We start from the raw sequence: 24206 nt of genomic DNA, 5'->3' as shown, positions 1-24206 counted from the left end.
GGGCTGGGGGGTCAAACCTGCAATCCAGGTACCTGCCCTTGACTGGGAATTCAACCAGCGACTGACCCTTCAGTGCCCAGGGTGATACTCTAACCATTTGGCAACAACCAGCCAGGCCTGGGTCTGATTCTTCTGCATTGTTTAGGTAAAAAGCCCTCCCTTTGCAAAGAGCTCCTCTTGTCACAGACAGGCTAGGATAATAGACTCAGTTTACACCAAGAGTGCTTGAGATGTAAATCCCAGAGATGAAGTAACCATTAGGGGTAGTATTTGTTCATTCTTTTTTTCTTTAATGTAAATACTTTAATCTCAGATCACCCATTGAAATAAAAAGTTTGATGTTGTAACTTTTAAAAAGTATATCTTAATAAAGAAATACATTGATTATAGGAAAAGAAGCTTCTACTAAACTATCTTATATGTTTCCATCATTGCTATTGATTCCAATGGGAAACTGCAACTTAATGAGCACTGATAGGTGAGCTGGATCTGGTTTTACTGAGTTCATCAGGAGAAGCAATGTCTTAATTCAGATTAGTGCCCATGAAGGCTGAAGGAGTCAGCTTTTGTTCATTCTTAAGGTTATCTTACATGGTTTGTATAATTGCCTAAAGGGTCAGCATTATTGATTTGTCATTAAGTAACAATAATGCAACTGCAGGCTTGTTGCTGTTAATATTTGTGTATTTTCTTTCACAGTAAGTAAATAGGTTAGTAGATGAAGTTAATTTGCAACCGAGGAAGTGGAAACTGGTAAAACTGTTCAGTGTTACTATATTTTGATAAGACCTATATGATTAGCCTTTCGATTAAGGACTTGTCCTCATGTTTTCAGTTGAAGGTTAATTAGTTAAGAATTAAGAATAAAACCTAATGGACAGACAGTAATTCCACATTAGGTTTTTTACTAGATGTTCTGACACACGCATATTTGATTCTATATAATAATTTCAATGGGTTCAACTTTAAAAAATGACAAAAGTAATAAGAATGAAAGCTAAGTATATAACATAAAAAGTGAAAGTCCGCCTTCCTCTTCTATATCGAACTTCTCAGAATGAGCTGCTTTATTTTTATAGATAGTCTCGTGAAGATGTTTTAAATTAGAATCTTAAATAAGGAAAATGGCGGCCTTACCATTACACATTATCCTGAGACTTCGTTTCACGCAAGCAAACCATGGCTGACCCATGGCCATCTTAGCATCACACACCAGACTGAGTTCCTTGGGCAGGATGGGTGGGTTAATATTTGCTGTTTTTCTCTAGTATCCATGATGTTGAAATGAGAATAGTTGACTGCATTTAAAATTCATTTTCTTTTTAAAACACCATCTTTATTGTTGAAAAGTTTTCTCCCAGGGACCCCTTTCATCCTGCACCCCACCCCTCCCATCTTAATGACTTCTATGCTGGGCAGTTCTGCACCTTGCAGGAAGGTGGTGTGGATGGTTCATATGAGGGCAATTCTTTTGCGTGGATTGGCTTCGCTTTTGTTTGAGAACAGAATTCAGTACTTATATTTAGTTTATTTCTCCAAAGGCAGAGCACTCTACATTCTCCCATTTTAGCCACAGGACATGGCCAAACTTGGGAACATCCCCCAAATTTTGGAAACCCCAGGCAGCTTTCCATCCTGTCATGTTAATGCTGTCTCTCTTTTTCTGAAATTAGGTTATATAGCACCTAACTTCAAGTAATTACCTGGCAAGTAATTAAAATCCCCATCTCAGGGCTTTATAATTAACCATGGGGGGAAAAATAACCCTAGCCTCACTTTCTACTCTGTGAGGTTCAGTAAGTATTACTTTGATATGTTGACAGCCCCTTAAGGAGACAGTTACCAGCTATAAACTCAACAGACCATTAAGCTGAGAACAGGAGCATCAAAGCAGTTCCAGTCCACTCATTCACTAATTATCAGTGGTTTCCTGTATAGATAGCAAAACCCTTGAGTCTGTGAAACATGAGGTTGTTTTTAAAAAATATTTTTATTGATTTCAGAGAGGAAGGTAGAGGAAGAGAGATAGAAACATCATTGATGAGAGAGAATCATTGATCTGCTGCCTCCTGCACACCTGCTACTAGGAATTGAGCCCACAATCCTGGGCATGTGCCCTGACCAGGAATCTAACCACAATCTCCTGGTTCCTGGGTCAAGTCTCAACCACCGAGTCACACTGGCCAGGCATATAGGCTATTTTTGGCTTGTTGTCCAGGATATGTAGGATCTCAGGACAAAATTTTTGGGTTCCTGGATTCTTCTTTCCTTCATTTAATCTATTTTACTTTCAGTATCAACAATTCTGTTCGTCATAATCTTTTCTGCTCCATTGGCTTTTATACATTGCGGGGGATCCCCTCAGCCCAGCCTACACTCTCTCACAAGCCAGGACTGCTAGCTCCTAACTGCTCACCTGTCTGCCTACCTGATTGCCCTTAACTACCCCCTCGCCTCTCCCCGCCCCCCACCAGCCTGATCACCCCTAACCGCCTCTGCCTGCTGGCCTGATTGCCCCTTACTATCCCCCCTGCTGGCCTGGTCACCCCAAACTGCCCCCCATGCTGGCTTAGTTGTCCCTTACTGCCCTCCTGGCCTGGTCACCTCTAACTTCCTCTCCATGCTGGCCTGGTCACTCCCAACTGCCCCCTCCCAGCCTGGTTGCCCTCAACTGCTCCCTACCCCCCCTCCCACACACACACACCAGCCTGGTCATCCCATGCAGCCTGCTGTTCAGTCGTTACTGTTACTGTGACGGCATCCCAGGCAAGTTGCACATTGCTCTATTACTAGTATAGATAAAAATACTCATAATGGTGGTTTCCTGGTTTCCTCAAGGACTTTTATACCCTTGTCCTGGGGTAGGTTGGCTGTTTTTGACAGTGGCTGGGGCTCCTTTGGACCATTGGAGCTCCACCTTTGTGGTTTAGACTTCAGTGGACTGAAAGAAATAGTGTAGTTTGCTTATAGTTTATGCCGTAAGGGTAGTCCAACTTTTGTAAGTGGCTTTAATACACAAACTCTGGGCCAGGGAAATGAAAAGATTCTAGCTAATGATTTCTACAATGAAAAAGAAGTAATTGAAATGAGTTACAAATGAGCCTTTCAGAAGTTGTTGTATAGCTTTTCTTCAACTGCCCGCTCACTCTGGCACCTACATAAATCCTTTTTTAGAGGCATTAAAAAGTGCTGTGACAAGTGTAGTTACCATGGACAAATTTAGCTCATGTATTTTATCTACATAATCTGATTGTAATTTATATATCTTCAGCCTAGATAAAGCAAAGCCATTCCTTCTTACCAGATTTTTCTTGTTGTCAACATGATGTGAGTGGGATATTGACTTTAACTGAAGGGTGGTGATTAATCATCACAGCTTGCGGGGAAATGGTTTATTGCTCTGTGTAGCTGAGTGACTGCTGGTAGAGCTGTGAGTCAATCAAGATAAACTCAGGTGGGTTAGTCACTCTTGGATGATGTGATAGATTTATTAGTCAAATTCTCTTTTAAAAATCACTTTACATTCTTAGCAGGTGGATTTGTAAATAGAAAAATTATGAGTTGCCATCAGTGGAAGAATCTGTTAGTTTGCAAAGGAGAGTGCAGCCAACAGGATGTCACAGTAAAAGATAAACTACCAAGAAATAGGCACTAGAAGTGTTACTGCAAGATTCATTGAGTTAAATGCAAATAAGGCAATTATATTTTTAGTAATTCAGGTATTTCATAGACTAAGAGGAAGAGCTTCATCCACATATAATTACATAGTGTCATGGGATTTTTTTTATTAGAGTGAATATGGTGTGTCTCCTCCCACCCCATGTGTCGTGTCCCCCCCCCGGGAAACTCTGCAAGCTTCCTAAGGCCCTGCCAGTGTTCATGTATATTTTTTCTTAAACTTACCACTTTATTTTCTTGTAAGTCACTCTTACATCTTACAATTGTCTTCCAGGATTACTTTCCTTTCATGAAGTATATCCTTCGGAATTTCCTGTAGTGGAGGACTATTGTGGATAAACTCAGTTTTTCTTTGTCTCAAATGTCTTCATTTCTTTCATAGGATTGAAAAGTGTTTCTGCTGTGTGCATAATGCTAGATAGACAGGTATTTTATAGCAGCATACTGACAATATAATCCATTCACATTGGCTTTAATTATTACTGAAAATCACTTGTCAGACAATTGATATTCCTTTGAAAGATTATTAATCTTTAGTCTTTTTTCCCCTCTGGTTTCTCATCAGATTCTCTTTGCTTTGGGTATTCTGTGGTTTCACTATAATGTTTCTAAACATATTTATTCTTTTCTAAAATTTTATTTTATCTTTTTATGAGAGGAAGGGAAAGGAATAGAGAGTTAGAAACATCAATCAACTGCCTCCTGTACACTCCCTACTGGGTATGTGCACACAACCAAGGTACATGCCCATGTCTGGAATTGAACCTGGGGCCCTTGAGTCTACAGGCTGATGCTCTATCCACTGAGCCAAACTGGTTAGGGCAATATATTGATTCTGATTGAGTTCTTTTGGACTTATTGAGGTTATTGTGGGTTATTGACTTATTATCAGTTCTGAACATTCTTGGTATCTTACCCTCCATTCTTTCCTGTTCTTTCTTCTCTTTATAGCATTTCAGGAAGACTTACCAGAGACCTTATCCACTATGTTTCTTTTCTTTTCTTTTTTTTAAATTAATCTTTATTGTTGAGATTATTACAGATGTCCCTCTTTTTTCCTCCTATAGCTCCCCTCCACCCGGTTCCCAACCCACCCCAAGCCCACTCCACCCTATTATCTGTGTCCATAGGTACTGCATTACATGCATATAAGATCTTTGTCTAATCTCCCCCTTCCCCCACCACACACACACACACACACACACACACACACACGCGCACATTTTTTCCTCTGAGAATCATCAATCTGTTCCATTTCCATGCCCTGGATTCTATTCCATTCACCAGTTTAGTCTGTTTATAAGATTTTTTATTCATTTGATATTTAGATTTTTTTGTTAATATATATGTATTTATTGTCACTTTGTTGTTCATATTTTTTATCTTCACCTTTTTACTATTCTTCCTCTTCTTAAAGAATATCCTTCACCATTTCATATTTGGTGGTGATGAATTCCTTTAGCTTTTTCTTGTCTGTAAATCTCTTCATCTGACCTGCAATTCTAAATGATAGCTTTTCTGGGTGTAGTAATCTTGGTTGTAGGTTCTTGCTATTCATCACTTTGAATATTTCTTGCCACTCCCTTCTGGCCTGCATAGTTTCTGTTGAGAAATCAGCTGATAGTCATATGGGCAATCCTTAGTAGGTAACTAACTGTTTTTCGCTTGCTGCTTTTAAGATTCTTTCTTTGTTGTTTTCCCTTGGCATTTTAATTATGATGTGTCTTGGTGTGTTCCTCTTTGGATTCCTCTTGTTTGGGGTTCTCTGTGTTTCCTGGATTTGTAAGTCTATTTCTTTCACCAGGTACAGGGAGTTTTCTGTCATTATTTCTTCAAATAGGTTTTCAATATCTTGCTCTCTCTCTTCTTCTGACACCCTCATAATTCAGAAGTTGGTACGCTTGAAATTGTCCCAGAGGTTCCTTACAGTATCTTCATATTTTTGGATTCTTTTTTTTTTTTTTTTCCTCTTCAGGTTGGGTGTTTTTTACTTCCTAGTATTTCAAATCATTGATATAATTCTCAGGATCTACTAGTCTACTCTTGAATCCCTGTATAGTACTCTATATTTCAGTCAGTGTATGCTTAATTTCTTACTGGTCCTTTCCTTCTTTTTGTTTTTGCATTCTCACTAAGATCCTTGAAAGTGTCTTTAAGTTCCTCAGATGTTTCTAGAAGATTTTTATAACTGTGGTTTTGAACTCTATATTCAGTAGTTTGCTTTCTTCTATTTCTTTAATTTGTGACATGTTTCTTTGTCTCTGCATTTTGGCTGCTTCCCTTTGTTTCCAGGTATTGGATAGGTGCTAAGTCTCCTTGAGTAAATAGAACAGCCTTGTATAGTACGTGTCCTATAGGACCCAGTGGCTCAGCCTCCTCAATTAACTGAAGTGGACATTCTTGGTGCACCCCTTTGTGGGCTATGTGCACAGTTTTGTTGTAGTTAAGCCTTGATTATTGTTGGTATCACTGGGAGGAATTGACCTCCAGGCCAATTGGCTATGGAGACCAGCTGTGACTACAGTTAGGCGAGCTGCTGTGCAGGAGACAACCTTTTGGAGCAGGACTTGCTTCAGTGGTGCTTTGGTGCTCACTGAGTCTGCCCCCTGAGTGTGTCACTTATGGATCTGAAGAGTTATGATCTGGTATAGTCTCACACTGATCACTGAGTACACTGGCTCTTGGGTCTCCATGGAGGTGCAAAGTTAGCCACTGCCTGAGGCCTCCCAAAAGGAGCTACTGAGAAATCTGCAGATTCCTCCTCTTTGTATGAGGTTTGGAAGTACCCAAATGAAGCCCAGCTGTGAAGCAAGTCAAGCTGGTGCTGGAGCCAGGTTTTGGCCTTTTTTTTTGATAGAATTAAGGCTTTCTGACCCAGCTGTAGCTTGTTTGACAGAGGTTTAGCCTGAGAAAGGACAGACCATATGCAAAAGCCACTACACACACCTTGGGTGGGGTTGTAAATTGGGTAGAATGGGGTCTCAGGGAATCACCAGGGTGAAGTAAACAGCAGTGGCTGCCAGTCAGCACTGCACCAAGGATGTTCCAGTAAAGGGAATAATGACCATCTGAAAGAAAACCGCCCTCATGCTCCTGCCCCAAGGCCAGACAGCCCCGTTTCTTCCCATATGTTTCTGGGTTCCCCAGAGCCTCACCTGGCACTAGAGCTCAGAGGAAGTGGGAGTTTGTAAATTCAGTTTGTGGTGCAGGCCTAGTAAGAGGAGCAGTTAGATCTTTAGCAGCCTGTGTGTCTCAGCCCCAATTCACACTGGTTTTTATAGTCTGTAGTTCTTACTTCCCATAGTGACTTCTTTCCCCAGCTCTGGGACCCTGGGCTGGGGGTCTGGTGTGGGGCTGGACCTCTTGCTTCTCCGGCCAGCCTCTGCAGAGGTGATCTCTACCCTGATTAAAAAAGTGACACATCCGGATGCCAGACCAACCCCTTCTGCTGCTCCGCACCTCCTACCAGTCTTAGTGAGCTTTCTTCTTTATTTCTCTAGTTGCAGTACTTCCACTCAGGCAGCTTTCAGGTGGTTCTGGATGATAGTTGTTTCGTATTTTAGTTGTAATTTCTATGTGGTTGTGGGAGACAGCAAGTGTCGCCATCTTGGTTCTCTCCACCTTGTTTCTTAATTTTCTTTTTTCTATTTTCATCTTTTTGTCTACCCTGCCTTTTGTATAATTTCTTTACATCCATCTTCTAGTGCACATTTTCTCTTCAGCTTCTTATCTGCTGTTAAGGGAGATTGGACATTTTAATAAAATCATTATATTTTAACTTACAAAATTTATATATTTTTTCTTCTTTTCATAATCATTTTGTTGTTGCTGGTGTTCCTCATAGAATTTAAGGAACATATTAGTATATTTTATCATACCATAAACATATTAAGTATATTTTACCAAACCAATAACTGAAACCTTTAAGGTTTGATTTTTTTCTGTCTGTTCTGTCTTTTGCTAATGGTTCTTACGTAGCTTGTGTCTTTCTTGTATATTTTGCTTCTTTCCTGTTCTGTCCATTGAGGCAGTGTTGGTGCTGCTTTTAATATTATTGTGAGAGTTATCCAGATGAGTGCCTGTTATACACTTTATCCCGGAGGCCAGGGATCAAACCTGCCACCCAGCTCCGTACCCTTGACTGGGAATTGAACTTGAGACCCTTCTGGTACTGGCTGATACACTAACCACTGAGCACACAGGCCAGGGCCATGTAGAAAAATTCTTAAATTAAGAATTATTAACTCAGGATGATTGCACAGAGACTCTTTTCCAGATTAATCCCAATTGGGGCTGGTTTTAAATCTCAGTAGTTTATTGTGTTGTGTTGAGGTAATTGAAATATTAGATAAAGTGACAAAAATCACCAAGAGCTTATGATTTTTTTTGCCAAATCAATCCTAGGCTTTAGTGAGAGTTAATATTTAAATAAGTTACTGTTTTATTATACACTCCCCTCTTTTAAAATCTCAAATTACCCTATCTTCCGCTGTTGGAAGGAAAACTGGTTTAAAAATGAGCAGGATATTTATTTCTTTCTGCTCACCTGGCATAAATTGCTTGCCCCACCTTAGCTGATGAATTGCTGCTTCTAAGGCAACATAATAGTTGTTGTTTTATTGAACAACTATAAATCTCATTTAATATGTTCATAGTGATAATAGGAAGAAAACTGTAAGTTAACATCTGTTATATTACATTGCTTAGAAATAATTGCTACTAGCAAAGTTCCATTTTTCCAAACATAATTTGATCTCAGGTAGTTGACAGGAGAAAATTGAGGCTGGGTTTACAGAGGACTTCTCAAAAAACAACTGCCACATGCAATAACCCAAATGAAATCTGCTTATGTAACAGAGCAGGCAGAATTTATAGTAAGAACTCAAAATGAATTACGGCTACCGAAGTAGCATATTCTTTTACATATTCTGACCCTTTTGAAAAAAATTCTTGATATATTTTGTGTTGTACTATTAAGACATTTTTAGTTGGTTTGTTTTAAGAATCACAGAAGATAAAACCATAAGGACTTCATTTATTTGAAATTTTCTGTTCAGTTACTAAGGATCATAAGATAGGAAGGGAGGGAGAGAGGAAATCAGATAACACTAAAATATGCCTTCTTTCTTTACTACTGTTGCCTGCAAACCAAATGCCTCTATTGCTGTAGGCACCGTGACTGCTCAGCTTTTTTCCTTCACTGGGGAGGGAAAGGCATGGCTGATTTTTGTTCTTTCTGAACAGCCTTCCTTTAATCACAAACTGAGTAATGGCTTTGAATCATGATTCTTGCACTTTGGAATGTTCCTTATAATTAATCGCTCTCCTTAGCCTTGCACATATCAACAAGAATCAAGCCAGCTAATTGCCTGTGTATCTCTGTATTTGGAATAGTCATTGAAACTACAGTTTGTTTTGTTTAAGAACTTCACCTGGGTTACATCAAGGGTCAGTGTCCTGGTCAACTTCAGAGCTGTGAGCTCCTACTCAGCTACTTAGCCTGTGGTTAACTAATGAACCATAATTTAATTCCCACAGCATTCTTGCCAACGGGAATACTGTGACTGGGGTCATATTAAACATTGAAGATAGATTCAAACTATCTGAGCCGAATTAATTACTGAAATATTTCAACTGCATGAGGAGAAGGGGGAGGGTGTTTGGAGTCCTTATTAGTGGATGGAGGTATAGAACTTTGGAGAAGAAGGAGATAGGCTGAAGCTGCAGTCAAGATTATTTAGGTTAGAAATAAGAAGGTACTTCCTCACACGGACAAATGGAAGTAAGTCACAAAAGTAAGCACGAGATTACCTTGCCAGAAGTCTTATTTTGTTTTTGGAAAGATCATATAGTGTCCTACCTGGAGCTCTCTCCCTGGGACCCCGTGGAGGCCCATGATAATCTCTAGTGCTCCCTCACCCCTTCTCTCCCCAATTTTTTTGTGGTTAGTGGGGGTTCTAGTTCACATATCTCTGCTAGGTTGACTCTTAAAGTCCCTTACTCTTGGGTGAGGATTCTTAATGGGAAAGAGGCAGGCATGGCTGAGATGCTAGTTAACTTTTGGGGAGCCTAGTTCAAGAAATACCATATAGTAGTGCTAGGTGTTTGAGATATAACAGTGGAAGAAACAGAGTCCCTGCTCTCCTGTGCCTGAAGTTCTATTATAGAAGGAAGGGGAGATAGACAATAAACATGTAAATATTTAGTTGACCAAGGAAGTAAGTGTTCTGGAGAAAAAGAAGGCTAGATAAATGGGCTAGGGAGTGACATCGGTTGGCTGCACAAGATATATTATTTTATGTGGTGTGTGTGGTGAGGTAGGGATTGCCTTGACTAAGTGACATCTGAGCAGAGGCTTGAATGAAGGGAAGAGCCAGGCCTCGGAAATAACTGGGGGAAGAGTGTTCTGAGCAGAGGAAATAATCAGTACAAATGTCCTTAGGTCATACAATAGCATACTTGATGTGTTAGAGGGACACCCTGTAGGCCAGCAGAGCTGTCCAGGATTGAGTGCTGAGGGGAAGAGTAGAGGAGGTCAGGGCTGTGGCCAATAGGACCCTGTAGGCCCTGGTGAAGACTTTGAGTTTTTCTCATCAGAGAGTTTTGAGCAGCAGAGTAATTTAGTCATGACCTGTGATCTAAATGGATCATTCTGGCTGCAAAGTCTTATGAGAAGGTTGCAGCAGTAATCCAGGAAAGAAATAAAGGTGGCGTGGGTCTGGGTGGTGGTTGTGGATTTGGTTTAAAAAAACAAACAAACTGTGTTTGTGGATTCTGGATATAATTAATGGTCGAGTTTACAGGGTTTGCTGAGAGAGAGATTGAGAGAGAGAGAATGAATGTGTGTGGTGGATAGGATAGAGCAAGTCAGAGCCAGGACTGTCCACAGCCTGAGGAACTGAAGAGGTACAGTTATTACGGAGTTGGGGAGTTCTATGAGAGGAGCACGTGGGGATGGGATTAAGTTTGTGTGTGGACATAGTAAGTTGAGATGTTGGTGGAAATGTCAAAGTGGAAGTCATCTATGAGTTTAGAGTTTAGAAAGACTTTCCTGACGAGAGACATGATTAGAAATTGTTAGCATACAGTATTTGAAGGTATGAGACTGGATGCAGTCAATTAAGGGATGAGTGTGGATAGAGAGGATTCAAGGACTGTGTTCTGGGGCCCTCCAATGTTTAGGAGTTGAAAAGAAGAGAAGGAACTGCAAAGGAGACTGAGGGGTGCAGTCCGTTGAGGTGTCACCCAGTGGGATAAGCTAAGAGAGTTTGATGGCCCAGAACCTGTCTGAGCCAGTTCGGGCTGCTATAACAATATTATAGACTGGGTGGCTTATAAACAGCAGAAATTCATTCCTCATAGTTCTGGAGGCTAGAAGTTAGAGGTCAGGGTGCCAGCATGGTTAGGTTCTGGTGAAGGCCCTCCTCTGGCTTGCCAACTACTAACTTCCTGTTGTGTCCTCACAGGTCAGAAAGAGTGAGACAGCTCCCTGGGCCCTCTTTTCTAAGGGCACTAGTCCCATCACCAGGGCTCCTCCTTCATGACCTAAGAGCCTCCCAAGAGACCCATCTTTGTATACCATCACATTGAGGGTAGGATTTCAACAAAGGATTTTGGGGAGGCAAACATTTAATCCTTAACACGAAGTGAAGAATATTTGAAGAAGGAGAGAGTGATCCAGCATATCAAATACTGTTTATGTCACATAGGTGTACCATTGGGAATTGACTATTGGATTTGGCCATGTAGAAGTCATTAGTGATCTTTTCTACTCTGCCTTGTACTCTGTAAGCCTGGCCCCACCTGGTTCATGGTGTTTGCCCAGCTTACTTCCAAATAATTGTACCATGACATCTGTTGTAGCTCTTGCCCTTGAATTAGGCAGAAAAATTGATCTGTGCATGTTGCTTTATGAAATGTGTGAAGGAGTGAGGTTATAGCTTCGAATTATTCTCCAGTTTGCAGACCTATAATTTAGATATCATCCTCCTGCTCCCTGTAATTTTGAGTCACTAGTGACCACTGTAATTTAGATATGCAAAATGGGTTTTGATTCTTTAAAAAACAAAAAACAAACCCAAAAACACCTCACAAGTCACTAACAAAGTTTCACTAAAATAAAAATTAAAGGTCAATAAAAGGGTCCTAATGGAGTGTAGTGTTGGAAAAGATTTAAATCCACAATAACTGGATAATTAATCCTATTGTCAGGAGAATATTTTCTGGGGTCTCCATTTTGCCAAGAAGTTCTGTTTTTGGGTAATTCAGAAACAGAATCTCAGTGTTTTTATAGGAGTGTTTGGTGGAAGAGAGCTTGTGTTTCATTAGTACTTACGAACAGGGCAGGCTTAAAGTATTTAACCACAGCCGGGGCCATCTGTTGTGTTCAGGCATAACTGTTAGGTCAGTGAGTTTGTCCATTGCGACTGCAAGATACTGGTGCCTGCAGTTGGACCTGGCTGATTATCTCGAAGAGCATGCTTCGAATTTTCTTGAACTTAACTTTAATAAGAAGGATTTCACTGCATATCATAAATATGTCAAATCTCAAGTGGGATGTTTACAGAGAATCATTCTCTTTCTTTTCTCATGTTATGGCTCATATTCAGTGTGAATCCTCTTCAATGAGGTATATTTAAAGATACGTTTAATTATTGTGATTTCGCTATTAATCAGATTTGTATCTGTTAAGAAAGTACTCGTCAGTTATGTGTCTTTGCAAAGTATTACTCTTACAGTTTCATTCTAAAGGAAGTGACATTTCATGAGGTGTAGCTCTTGGGACCAACAGGAGTTTTTATTTTAAATTTTTCAAAATTTGCTTACCTAGCTATATAAATCTTTAAAAGTAGACAAGAAGTAGATTTGAGAAATCAGACATGGAGTCTAAGATTTTGTTGAGTAATTGTGTTTATGTCCTAGATTTATGAAATCATTTATGTTTTGTATCTGTTTTATTCCCTTAGTTATACATGATTGCAAATACACTCTTTAATATATCTGTTACCAACTGTCTGTCTCAGAGTCTTTAAGTCTTATTTGTTGAATGAGGATGAGAATAAATAGTTCCTTGGTTTTGGGGAAGCACTAATGAGATGCTGCGTGTGGAAATGCTTGGCTCTGTTTGGTATAGCAAAAACACTCAGTTTTTTTTTCCTCCTAATCAGAATTGTGGTGTCTAATATATGTTGGGTAAAGGGGAGGATGATAAATTGCTTCACTTTTGAAAGCCATGTGGGAACATTTGTTGGGTCCTCTGTGCTAGGCACTGGGATAAACAATGATGATAAGAAAGAGCATGTTGTCCTTAAGGAATTTACAGACTAGGGTTTAGGTTCACAGCAAGATTAAGAGAAAGGTACAGAGAGTTCCTGTACACACTCTGCCCTAACACAGTCAAGCCTCCCACATTATCAACATCCCCCACAGAATGGTAGATTTGTTACAATTGATGAACCTCCATTGATGCATAGTCATCACATAGAGTCCATAGTTTATATATTTGGTTTCACTCTTGGTGTAGTACATTCTGTGGGCTTGGACAAATGTATTATATAATGATAGTTTCATAGCCCTAAAAATGCTCTGTGTTCCTGCTCTTTATTCCTCCTTCCCAACTAACACCTGGCAACCACTGTTCCATAGTTTTGGCTTTTCTAGAACATAGTATAGATGGAATCATACAGTGTGTACCTTTTTTAGATTGACTTCTTTTACTTGTAACATGCATTTAATGTTCTTCTATATGTTTTTTGTGCTTTGATAGCTCATTTATTTTTAGTGCTGAATCTTTCACTGTCTGGACGAGCCACAGTTTACTTATCCATCCTACTGAAGGACATCTTGCTTGCTTCAAGGTTTGCCAATTATGAGTAAAGTTGTGCTCTAAATAAGTGTTCAGGTTTTTGTGTAGACATACATTTTCAACTCCTTTGTGTGAAACCAAAGAATACAATTGCTGATTATATGGTAAGAGTATTTTTAGTTTTGTAAGAAACTACCAAACAGTTTTCCACAAAGTGGCTCTACCGTTTTTCATTCTCACCAGCTGTGAATAAGAGTTCTTATTGCTCCACATCCCTGCTAAAACTTGGTGTTGTCGGTGTTCTGGATTTAGGCCATTCTAATAGGCGTGAATGGGTATCTCATTGTTTTATTTTGCTTTTCTTTGATGACATGATGTGAAGCTTTTTGTCATGTAGTATTTGCCAACTGTATACCTTTTTTTTTGGTGAAAAGTCCTTTAAAATGTTTGGCCCTCTTTAAAATCATATTAGTTTTTCCCCCCTTTTTGTTTAGTTTTAAGTGTTTTAAAAAATATATATTTTATTGATTTTTTTACAGAGTGGAAGAGAGAGGGATAGAGACTTAGAAACATCGATGAGAGAGAAACATGGATCAACTGCCTCTTGCACACTCCCTACTGGGGATGTGCCCACAACCAAGGTACATGCCCTTGACCGGAATCGAATCTGGGATCTTTCAGTCCACAGGCCGACGCTCTATCCACTGAGCCAAACTGGTGCTGGCAAGTTTTAAGTTTTTGTTTTGTTTTGTTTTGTTTGTATATTTTGAAGAACAGTCCTGTATCAGATGTGTCTTTTGCTAATATATGTTTTTTCTCATTCTTTTTACAGTATCTTTCACAGAGCAGAAGTGTTTAATTTTAATGAAGTTCAACTTATCAATTCTTTTTCATAGATCATGCGTTGGGCATTGTAGTTTAGAAGGCATCACCCTACACAAAGTCATCTGTGTTTCTTCCTGTGTTTCTTCTAGGCTTTGCATTTAAGTCTGTGATCTATTTTTAGTTATTTTCCAGAAGGCTAATTTTTGTGTAAAATCTGCATGTAGGTTCATTGTTTTGTACGTTGATGTCCAGTTCCCAGGACCATTTGTTGAAAAGACTGTCTTTGCGTCATTATGTTGCCTGTGCTCCTTTGTCAAAGAGCAGTTGACAGTATTCATGTGGGCTGTCTCTGGGGCATCTGTCTGTTCCACTGATCTGTTTGTCTATTCCTTTGCCAACACCACACTGCCTTGACTACAGTAGCTTTATAGTAAATCATGAAGTCAGGTAGTGTCAGTGCTCCTCACTTTGTTCTTCTCCTTCAGTATTGTATCAGCTATTCTGGATCTCTAGCTTCTCCATATAAACTTTAGACTTAGCTTGTCAGTATCCACCAAATAACTTGCTGGTATTTCGACTGGGATTGCACTGAAGCTATGGTGAATCAAGATAGAAAGAAATGACATGTTGGCAATATTGAGTCTTCCTATCCATGAGCATGGAATACCTATTAATTTAATTTTTCTTTGATGTTGTCATGATTACCTCTTGTTCTCAGTCTTTTGTTTTTGTGTCTTTAAACTGATTGGATTAGGCCCACCCACACTGGGAGGACAGTCTGCTGGCAATCTTCTTTATCACAGTCTACCAATGTAAATGTAAATCTCATCCAAAAACATCCTCATCCAGGATAATGTTTGACTAAATATAAGGGCACTGTGCCTAGTGAAGTTGACACATAAAATAAACCATCATAGACAATAATGTGAAAAAAAATTGAAAAATAAGCTGATTCATGTAGTTAGACATATTCAAAAGGCATGTTAATGTTAATTTATTGTAAACTTGTTTCTGTCTTTTTAATACATACACCTAAGGGGGAGCATTGGGGAAAATTTGAATGGAAGTCATTGCAGCAGCAATGAAAGTAATTTTACAAAAAGAAATAAGTCAAGTGTGTGTGTGAGTGTGTGTGTGTGTGTGTGTGTGTGTGTTTGTGTGTCTGTCTTATTCCATTGAACCACAGCCCGGGACCTTTGTGATATGTCAATTCAGTCTTGACAGTTTTGCCGTAGTGTGAGCCAATAAAAGACCTGTAACAAGTTTTTCCTAGTGGAGAATAAAAAGTGGCAGGCTCTTTGGAAGGTTATTTTTTAAAAGCAAGAAAATATTTAAACCAATAGCAGAAATGTCTATAAAGTGGTACATTAATAGCTAGAAAAGAATTAGAGAAAATTTGCAAGAATGAGCGAAATTCCATACTCTTTTGGACAAAAATCTTTTACCAGAGAACAATGATAAGGTTTTGAATTTCTTCTAATAGTTTTATAGGCTTTTTATCTTCTGGGCTTTTAGAGATAGGATGTAGAGTAATGTGAGTTGTGTCTACAGCATGTCATATATAGTTAATATTTGTATGGCTTTTGTTGTGTAAGTCTTGGGTGTTTCTAGTGCTAAGGGGTTCTGGGGAGCTTCAGAGAAAGCAGACAGTCCCTTGAGGATAAAGTATGGATGTGTATGTAGTACCTTATATTTCTTTAATTTCTGGATGGTGCCTTTGTCTGAAATGAACAGGGTCCGTGTTGCCTAATGGACCAATACTGTGTACTAACTCAGAAGGAGAACTCTAGATAAGTATTATCTGTCTGCCCTATCACATAAGATATTATTGCCAATTCAATTAAATGGGCAGGTCTCTGGCTTTCTGGGTTATGTATGCTGAAACTAAAGTCTTAAATGATAACTAATATCAGACAAACAAATGAAACAAGGCAAATAAAAGAAAAAAACAAAAAGAAATGGCAGTTCATTTGTGAATACTGGCAGTGTGCTATTGAGTTAAATTGTATTTTATTGAAAAGACTGTAATATCCATGGTAACAGTGGTTCTTCATCTGAATTCAATAAGTTCTGTTTCAACCAAATATTAGTGAAGCAGATACAATGTACAGAACCATCTAATCTGTTAGTCCTTCCTTCCAGTGCCAAAATTTTCTTAAACACCTACTATGTGCAGTTGTTATAGATATTGGGTATACACAAGTAACACAATGGACATGGATGTTTCCTAGCCTCCTGGAGAGAACAGTCAGGTGGGAACTGTCATCAGACAAATGTACAAACATATAATCATAAAGTGCATTAAATTTATGAATGGAAAGTATTTGAGGCTCCAGGAGAGAATACAGTTGATTTTAGAAGTTAGTGGAAGTCAGGGAGGAAGTGATGGGTGAGATGATGAGGAGACTGGGAGAAAGCGTTTCTTTGCAGAAGGAAGGGTATGTGCAAAGCCCTATGTGGCCCAGTAGAAGAAGAGTTTGGAGAAATCCAGTGTGGACAGCACAGGAAGATTAGTGCAGAGGGGCCCAGTCATGCAGGGCATCGAGCCAGACTGAAGAGCTTGAAATTGAAGATTCAGGGGCTGAGCAAAATGATCTCATGTCTTCTTTTTAAAGGCTCATGCTGAATATCATACACCAAGTTAGAGCTTTGCTATTTTTAACAAAGAATTATTATCTAATATAGAAGGGGCTCATAAAAATCAACATTTTTTTTTTTTAAAAAGGATATGTATATAGAAAAATGATCTAGGGATGTAAATAGTAAGTTCCCAGAAAGAAAATCTGAATTATCATAATGTCATGATTCTAAACCTCACTGATAATCAGGCATTTGAGTCTGTGACTCTGAGGCTCAGAAAAGAGGCCGGGTTTGTGGAGAGAAATTGGCATTTGGTGGTATTGATCTGACTGAAGTCGGGCGAATGTATAAGATTGTCCGTGGAAGACCACACAGCGAGAAGAAAGAGAGACAGCCCAGGATCAAATTCTAGGTAATGCCGAATCATCGGAAGTTGAGTAGAGAAGGCCCACAGAGGACTCTGCGAAGGAGGAAGTGGTCATTTGTGTCAAATATCAAAGTAAGGCTTGAGAAGACATTAGTGTGGGGATGTGCAGGTCTTTGGAGAAAAAATGTAGTTCAGTAGTTTGGTAGTTTGTAGGGGAGGAAGTTGACTGGGTTGAATGGTGGGCGGTGAGAATTCTTTGCTTAAGTTTGGTTTTGGAGGGGAGCAAAGAAATGGGGTATTAACTTGTCAGAAGAGAATATTCAAAGTGATTTGTTAAACAGGAAGGATGGTTCTAGAACTTGTCGGTGATGGCTTGGCTCAGGTTTTTTCCTTAATGCTTCAGTTATGGAGTGGTGGTTTTTAAGGACAGAGAACCGACATGGAGGCAGGATGGCACCTTCAGGCAAGCGCCACTGCACCTCTTGTATGTCCCGGATTGGAGCACTCCTTACTGCTGTTCCCCTAGATGGCACTGGGTGCGTTCTGAGGAGCTGGCAAAAAATATTATGCAATTTCCAAAAATCCCCTCAGCAATACAGTACTGCAAACTGATATTTACTGAGACATTTGCCTTATTTAAACAGGCATAATAAAATATAATAAGAGCTTATTAGAATTAATTCATTTTTCAGTAAGATATGATTGGGGGAATTGTAGGAATAACTTACTGATGTAAGTGAAGTTATAAAGTAACTGGTTAAGCCAGATTGGAATATAAGTGTGAAGGAATCTGGTTTGAATTCTGAGCTTTATGATTACGGTCTCAATAGTGCTGTATTTCTTGGTTCTGTGTGCTTTGTGTGTAACATCAAGAACAGAAGTTTGATTTGGATGAGGAAGTAATGTAGACTGCAGGAACTATACTATGCTCTGTAGCATCAATTAAAAAATAAGTATAAATAGCTGTGTGTAAACATTCATATTGATGTAAGCATTGTGTATCAGCTATTCACTATTGATCTTGTTCCCATGAAAACATGAATAAGAGACTGTGGAATAATGATCTTTGTGTACCATGTATCCTGTTGTGTTAAGATATTACTGCTAAACTTAGACAGAGAGATGGAATTTTACTACTATATAATGGGTAATCAATTTTATAATAATATGAAGAAACAGGAATAGAAGCTAAAAATGAATTGGATTCCCATAACAATTTACATTAGGACTTTTTTTCCATAAGGTAGATTTGTGTGTGTGGGCTGTCAGTTTGTCAGTGTTTCATGCTGTGATCATAATGGCGAAATTAGCATTAATACCCAAACTAAGGGAGGGAAATTAAATGATTAGAAGGCTATAAAAGTCCCATCAGATGCTGGAAGGAATTTTTATTCTAATTATAATGTTTCAAATTAATAAAGTACTGTGATTTTTATACCCATGGTCATCATTTTGTATTCATGATCTGATGTACAAGTTTATTAAAAGTTTAATTTAGATTGAAAGAAATTATTAGCTCAATTACATCAGTTTGAGATTTTTAAAAATTTTATCATGTTATTAAGTATTTGAGTGCATTAAAGGAGGAATGGTTAGTTGCATTATCAAAGAACCCTTTTAAAAAAATCTTTATTGTTGAAAGTATTACGTATGTCCCCTTTTTTCTCCCATTGACCCCCTATAGCCTGTCCCAGGCCTTTACCACCCGATTATCTGTGTCCATGGGTTATGCATATATGTATACAAGTTCTTTGGCTGATCTCTTCCCCCCATCCTTTCCTCTGAGATCCTACAGTCTATTGTTCTATGCTGCTATGTCTCGGGATTCAAAGAACACTTTTTACAAGGCTTGATTGATACTGTAAATGTGTGATAATTACTGGAGAATTTATATTTATTTTTTTCATTTAATCCTTATAACGGTCCAATGACAAAATCTCCATTAAAAGTCACATATGATGCCATAACAATGTGTAAAACGTTAAAGAGCAAAGGACTTTCTCTGTAAGGGTTTACATAAATATTGTACAAGGTTTCAATGACATAAATATTAAGTAGTCTAATTATGGAGAATATTCTGAGGTTCTTATCTTTCCTATTTTAAACTAATGTTACCACTGTGAAAAGTCTGTCTTTTGCTTCCACCAATTTCACCAATGTCTTTGTTAAGGCCTGTTCTTCAGAGCAAAATAATGATACTGTCTTTTGTAATTATACAAGTACTAGAGGCCTGATGCATGAAATTTGTGCATGGGGGTGTGTGTCTCTCAGCCCAGCCTGCACCCTCTCCAATCTGGGACCCCTCGAGGGATGTCCAACTGCCCGTTTAGGCCCTCCCACAATCCAGAACTGCTGTCTCCCAACTGCTTGCCTGCCTGTCTTTCTGATTGCCTCTAAACACTTCTGCCTGCCAGCCTGATCACCCCCTAACCACTCCCATGCCAGCCTGTTTGCCCCTAACTGCCCTCCCCTGCAGGCCATCTTGTAGTGGCCATCTTGTGTCCACATGGGGACAGTCATCTTTGATCACATTGTGGCAGCCATCTTGTGTGTTGGAATGATGGTCAATTTTCATATTACTCTTTTATTAGATAGAATAGAGGCCTGGTACATGGGTGTGCCCTGAAGGGTGTCCCAGATCAGGGTGGGGGTTCCCTTGGGGCATGGGGCAGCCCTGGCGAGGAGCCTGTGGTGGTTTTCAGGCCAGCCACACCCCTTGGTGACCCAAGTGGAGGTCCTGGTATCTGGGATTTATTTTTCTTCTATAATTGAAACTTTGTAGCCTTGAGCAGAGCCAAGCCTCCTGCTTGCTCCCCTGGGCATGCCAGGGAAGGCAGAAAACTTGGCTTCCTCCTTTGCAGGTGGCAATTCAAGCCTCCTGCTCTCTCCAACTCTGTGGTTTCCTGCCATTTTTGTTGGGTTTTATTTATCTTGTATAATTGAAACTTTGTAGCCTGGAGCAGAGGCCTGGGCCTGTCAGGAGGGGCAGAAAGCTTGGCTTCCTCCATTGCTAGGGGAAACCCAAACCTTCTGCTCTCTCTGTGGCCAGAGCCATATTGGTTGGATTAATTTGCATACTTGCTCCTAATTGGCTGGTGGGTGCTCCTTGTTAATGTAGCGCAGATATGGTCAATTTTCATATTACTCTTTTATTATTAATAGATAGGATATTTGTACAATGGAAAGAGTGTTAAAGTTGAAATAGAACTTTCCCAAGTATTGTACTAAGGAATGTGTGTGTCTCTGTGTATGTGTAATTTTTATAAAATTCTTCACAAGTTTCATGTTTATCTGGGCTGTATTTATTATTAAGAACAGGAATACTAATATATATATATGTGCTTGAGCCCTAGTAGTATGTTACGGGGTCAATTGCACATAGTAGGAGCTTATCAATCCTTTTGAATCATTTCATGATATATCCTTGTGTTTATGAGAACAATTTAATTCAAACCCTCTGAAAAATTAATGTAGGTTTTCTTTTAAAAATCTCCAAGGGAAGGAACACTGTAGTCTTTTATTCTTAATAGTAAGTGCTTCCATTTATAATTTAAGATTCACTGTTTCTTCTTCTTTTCTCTAGAGAAGTCAGTGCTAGAAACATTACCCTGATAAATCAAAGGCCGCTGCCTCACATCTTGTTGTAAAGGCCCAGTTCTCTTGTGAGCGAGGAGATTCAGTGGGCTGAGCACTCTTATTTATCTCTTCTTCCTCCAGTGGTCCCAGTAAAGTGATCGTAATGGAATAAAAAACACATAGACCAACAAGAAAGAATTGAGGAAGGTCCAGCACAGAAAAGACATTTCAAAATGTTTCTGTCAGCCTGAAACCTGAGGAAGTCTTAGTGACTGCTAAGACATTGTGGGGGTGTACTGAGGGGTCCCTCAAAGGCCTCAGACTTTGAATGGCAGGAAGATGGGAGTCCCATGTGGTCCCGAAAGTCACAGGATTTAACCAGGTGCCTGTAATCCAAACACTTCCTGGCTCTAGCTCCCTCCACCCCATTGGTACAGTTCATATTTATATATGGTTATATTTTATGAACATATGTATGTTTAAAATCCTTATAGCATCCTATCAGCAAAACGTTGCTGATAGAGTAAAAGAGAAATTGAACAAATAGGGCAAGGTTACCCTGGAGCCCAGATCTTACCCACATAGTGACTTTGCTCCCACCTCACCATTATAGTATACTAGAGGCCCAGTGCATGAAATTCATGCATGGGTAGGGTCGGTTTGCTAGACCTGGCCAACAATCAGAGCTGATCGGGGTCTTCCAGCAGCCTGCCAGGCCATTCCTTTGTTCTGGTGGTCAGTGCATATCATAGTGAACGATTGAACTACCAGTCGAACTCCCGAGGGGGCACTTTGCATATTAACCTTTTATATGTATAGATCTGTTCCTTTAGTTTTGAGCACCTAACCAATCTAAACACCACTTGAGTCTTGAATCTTTCAGCAAGGCTAAGTGTTGGATGTACACAGGCGGTACCCTTCATGTCATGTGAAGGTCAGAATCAGCGTGTGGGTAGATAGGAATCTGGGGCATGCTCATGGCCGATTTTGTGAACCCTGTGGTGCTCTGGGAGGCTCAGGGCCTTCCTGGGTGTGAATGTTATCTCTGGAAGGCATTGGAAATCTACAGCTTGGTAAATACGCCAAGAAATTACATTTTTCTCAGGTCTTGGGTTCTAAGCACTTGTAGAACATTCGCCTTGAAGGTCTGATGTTTTCTGTTTTTGGAAGATGTCTCTGATGTAGTCCCTCCCTTTTCACAGCTTGCACCCCTGGTTAGGGTCCTATCACTTGTTCTTATCGGCTGAAGCTTCTACCCTTGGTTTTCCTGCCATTAGTCTCTTATTTCCATTCAAAACTTTTTTTTAAACTGGCCAGATTAATTTATGCATACATTTCCTGTTTATTGAACATCTCTGTTGACATTCTTGGCCGTCCATATTTTACTCTACCACTTAACATTATTTCCCAGTGTTTGTGCTCACACTGTGCCCAATCCTGCTAAGGACTTGACTGTCTTTCTCCATTTCCTCCCTCACTTCATCACTCTCCTTAGCCTGTTCCATTCCTGTCAATATAAAGGTCCCTTCTTCCTCTTCTCTGCTTCTACAAACCTTTTGAGTAATTCAGAGCCTGGATTTATTTTCTCCCCTGGGAAACTTGCTCTGATTCTGCCAGCTCTCATTGATCTCTTTCTTCTTGGAACCAACTGAATTGCATACTTAATAATATCTTTGTTGTTCACAGAAGTTTCTAAATAAGTTGCAAGACTTCAGAACCTTCTATTTGATCTCCTTAGGCCCAGCAAAATCTAGGCACCTGGTGGGTATGAATTCACCCAAGGTTGATAGGTTTGCTGTTGTGATTTTAGAACTAAGATTGGTGCTTAACATTAAGAGAAATACTGAAGTAATACTCCTATACAGCAAAATGCTGTCCTTTTAAGTTTATTTGATAATTGAGTGGTGTTTAAGTGTTTTCTCTCCTTTGTCTCACCAGCAATCAAAGAAAAATACACAGACTGGACAGAATTTCTCATTCGTGATTTGACTGGTTCCCGGACAGCACCTGCTAACCTTCTGGAAGGTGTATGTATTATTGTTTACAGCTATTCTATGTCTGAAGCATCACAGTTACATGAGCTCAAACCTAATGGCACCTGTGCATATATCCTTCCGCAGGTACATGCGTACACTCAGGTATCTATATCCAAAGAGCCTAACTTACTGTTTTTTCCTAAGTTACTTAGGTTACTGATTCTAATGGCACTGAAAAATCTTCATCTTTGCTACAGTCAGTAAATAGGGAATTTGCTCCTATGTGAACACATTTTTAAATAATACTATGTTAGGACATCTCACTATCTTATATGTTTAAGCCTCTATCCTTTATTAGTGAATGTAAATAAAATCCTGCAGAATAACTTTTTTGTACAGGTGAAACTAGTATGGTCTGGAAGCATATTGATAAATGGTTTCATTAACTCTTTCATTCCGGATGCATAACCCAAAGATTTTATGCACATGATAAGTAATAATTGAATTAACTTCCTCTCTTATAAAAACAAGAGGATAAGTGACTAACCATATTTAAATATGATTAAGGTAATTATGGCACTGAAAAAATAGTTAAATCTGAAATCTTGATGGTTCATTTGTAAATAATTTTATGATGAAACATTTTATTTTTTTCCTGTTCTATGATATGTAGTAAAAGATGTGTTATACATAATATTGTTTTACCATATTTGTTTGAAGAATGACCTTGAAAAAGGGGGAAACACAATGAAAAACAAGGAATACAATGTGGATGTTGACAATATCATTATTCTCTTAACATTAACTATATATAAGTTCCCCTCCTGTCATAAAAGATATTGATACTTTGGAACATCATTGTCTGATATATTGGGTTATTGGGTTTGGTTCTGTGAAGATTTTACCTAGTGTATTTGTTTATCTTAATGGCTACTGATTTGTGGGTTAACAAGTCAAAATGATGATTGTTGACCCTTTCAAAAGGACACAGTGTGTTACTCTTTTAGGTGTTTTTTAAAAACACATTTGCCTACAAGCCTGACTGAACAAACATGCTTTTCTTATGCTAACATATGCTAAGAAGGTTGCTTAGATAGGGTAGTGAGTACATTTATTCTCTAAACCAACTATCAGGTTAAATGTAGACATACCTTTACATAATATTCTAATTTAGTGTATCTCATTATGTATCAAACATTTTATGTACACATGTTCATGCTTTATGCACATAATCAAAGTATGAGAGTGTCTTGATTACTGTAGCAGTGGCCATTCTAAGATACATGTCTGTTGAGTCCCAGTATAAACTTATGGTCTCATGTTTGATATATCTTTCTATTAGAAAAGTAGACATTCTGCTACCATACATTTTTTAGCTCAAGGCAAATTTCAATATAAC

The 24206-nt window shown here is 39.1% G+C and overlaps 1 protein-coding gene across 4 annotated transcripts in view; it reads left to right on the top strand.

Moving 5' to 3' along the window:
- SFMBT2 (Scm like with four mbt domains 2) overlaps positions 1-24206 on the top strand; it is a 201255-nt gene that overhangs the window by 78642 nt on the left and 98407 nt on the right. For 3 of the 4 annotated variants that reach the window (XM_045588599.1, XM_045588594.1, XM_036461294.2), the window contains exon 5: positions 22770-22858. In XM_045588599.1, the coding sequence (XP_045444555.1) occupies positions 22770-22858 (89 nt within the window). Of the gene's footprint in view, positions 1-22765; positions 22859-24206 lie in introns of those variants that run through there. The other variant, XM_045588601.1, reaches the window with a different exon arrangement.

Source organism: Pipistrellus kuhlii, unplaced genomic scaffold, assembly GCF_014108245.1.
Source record: "Pipistrellus kuhlii isolate mPipKuh1 unplaced genomic scaffold, mPipKuh1.p scaffold_m20_p_1, whole genome shotgun sequence".
Classification (NCBI taxonomy): domain Eukaryota; kingdom Metazoa; phylum Chordata; class Mammalia; order Chiroptera; family Vespertilionidae; genus Pipistrellus; species Pipistrellus kuhlii.
Note: the sequence above shows the minus strand (reverse complement) of the source record. Positions and strands in the feature narration are given on the sequence as shown.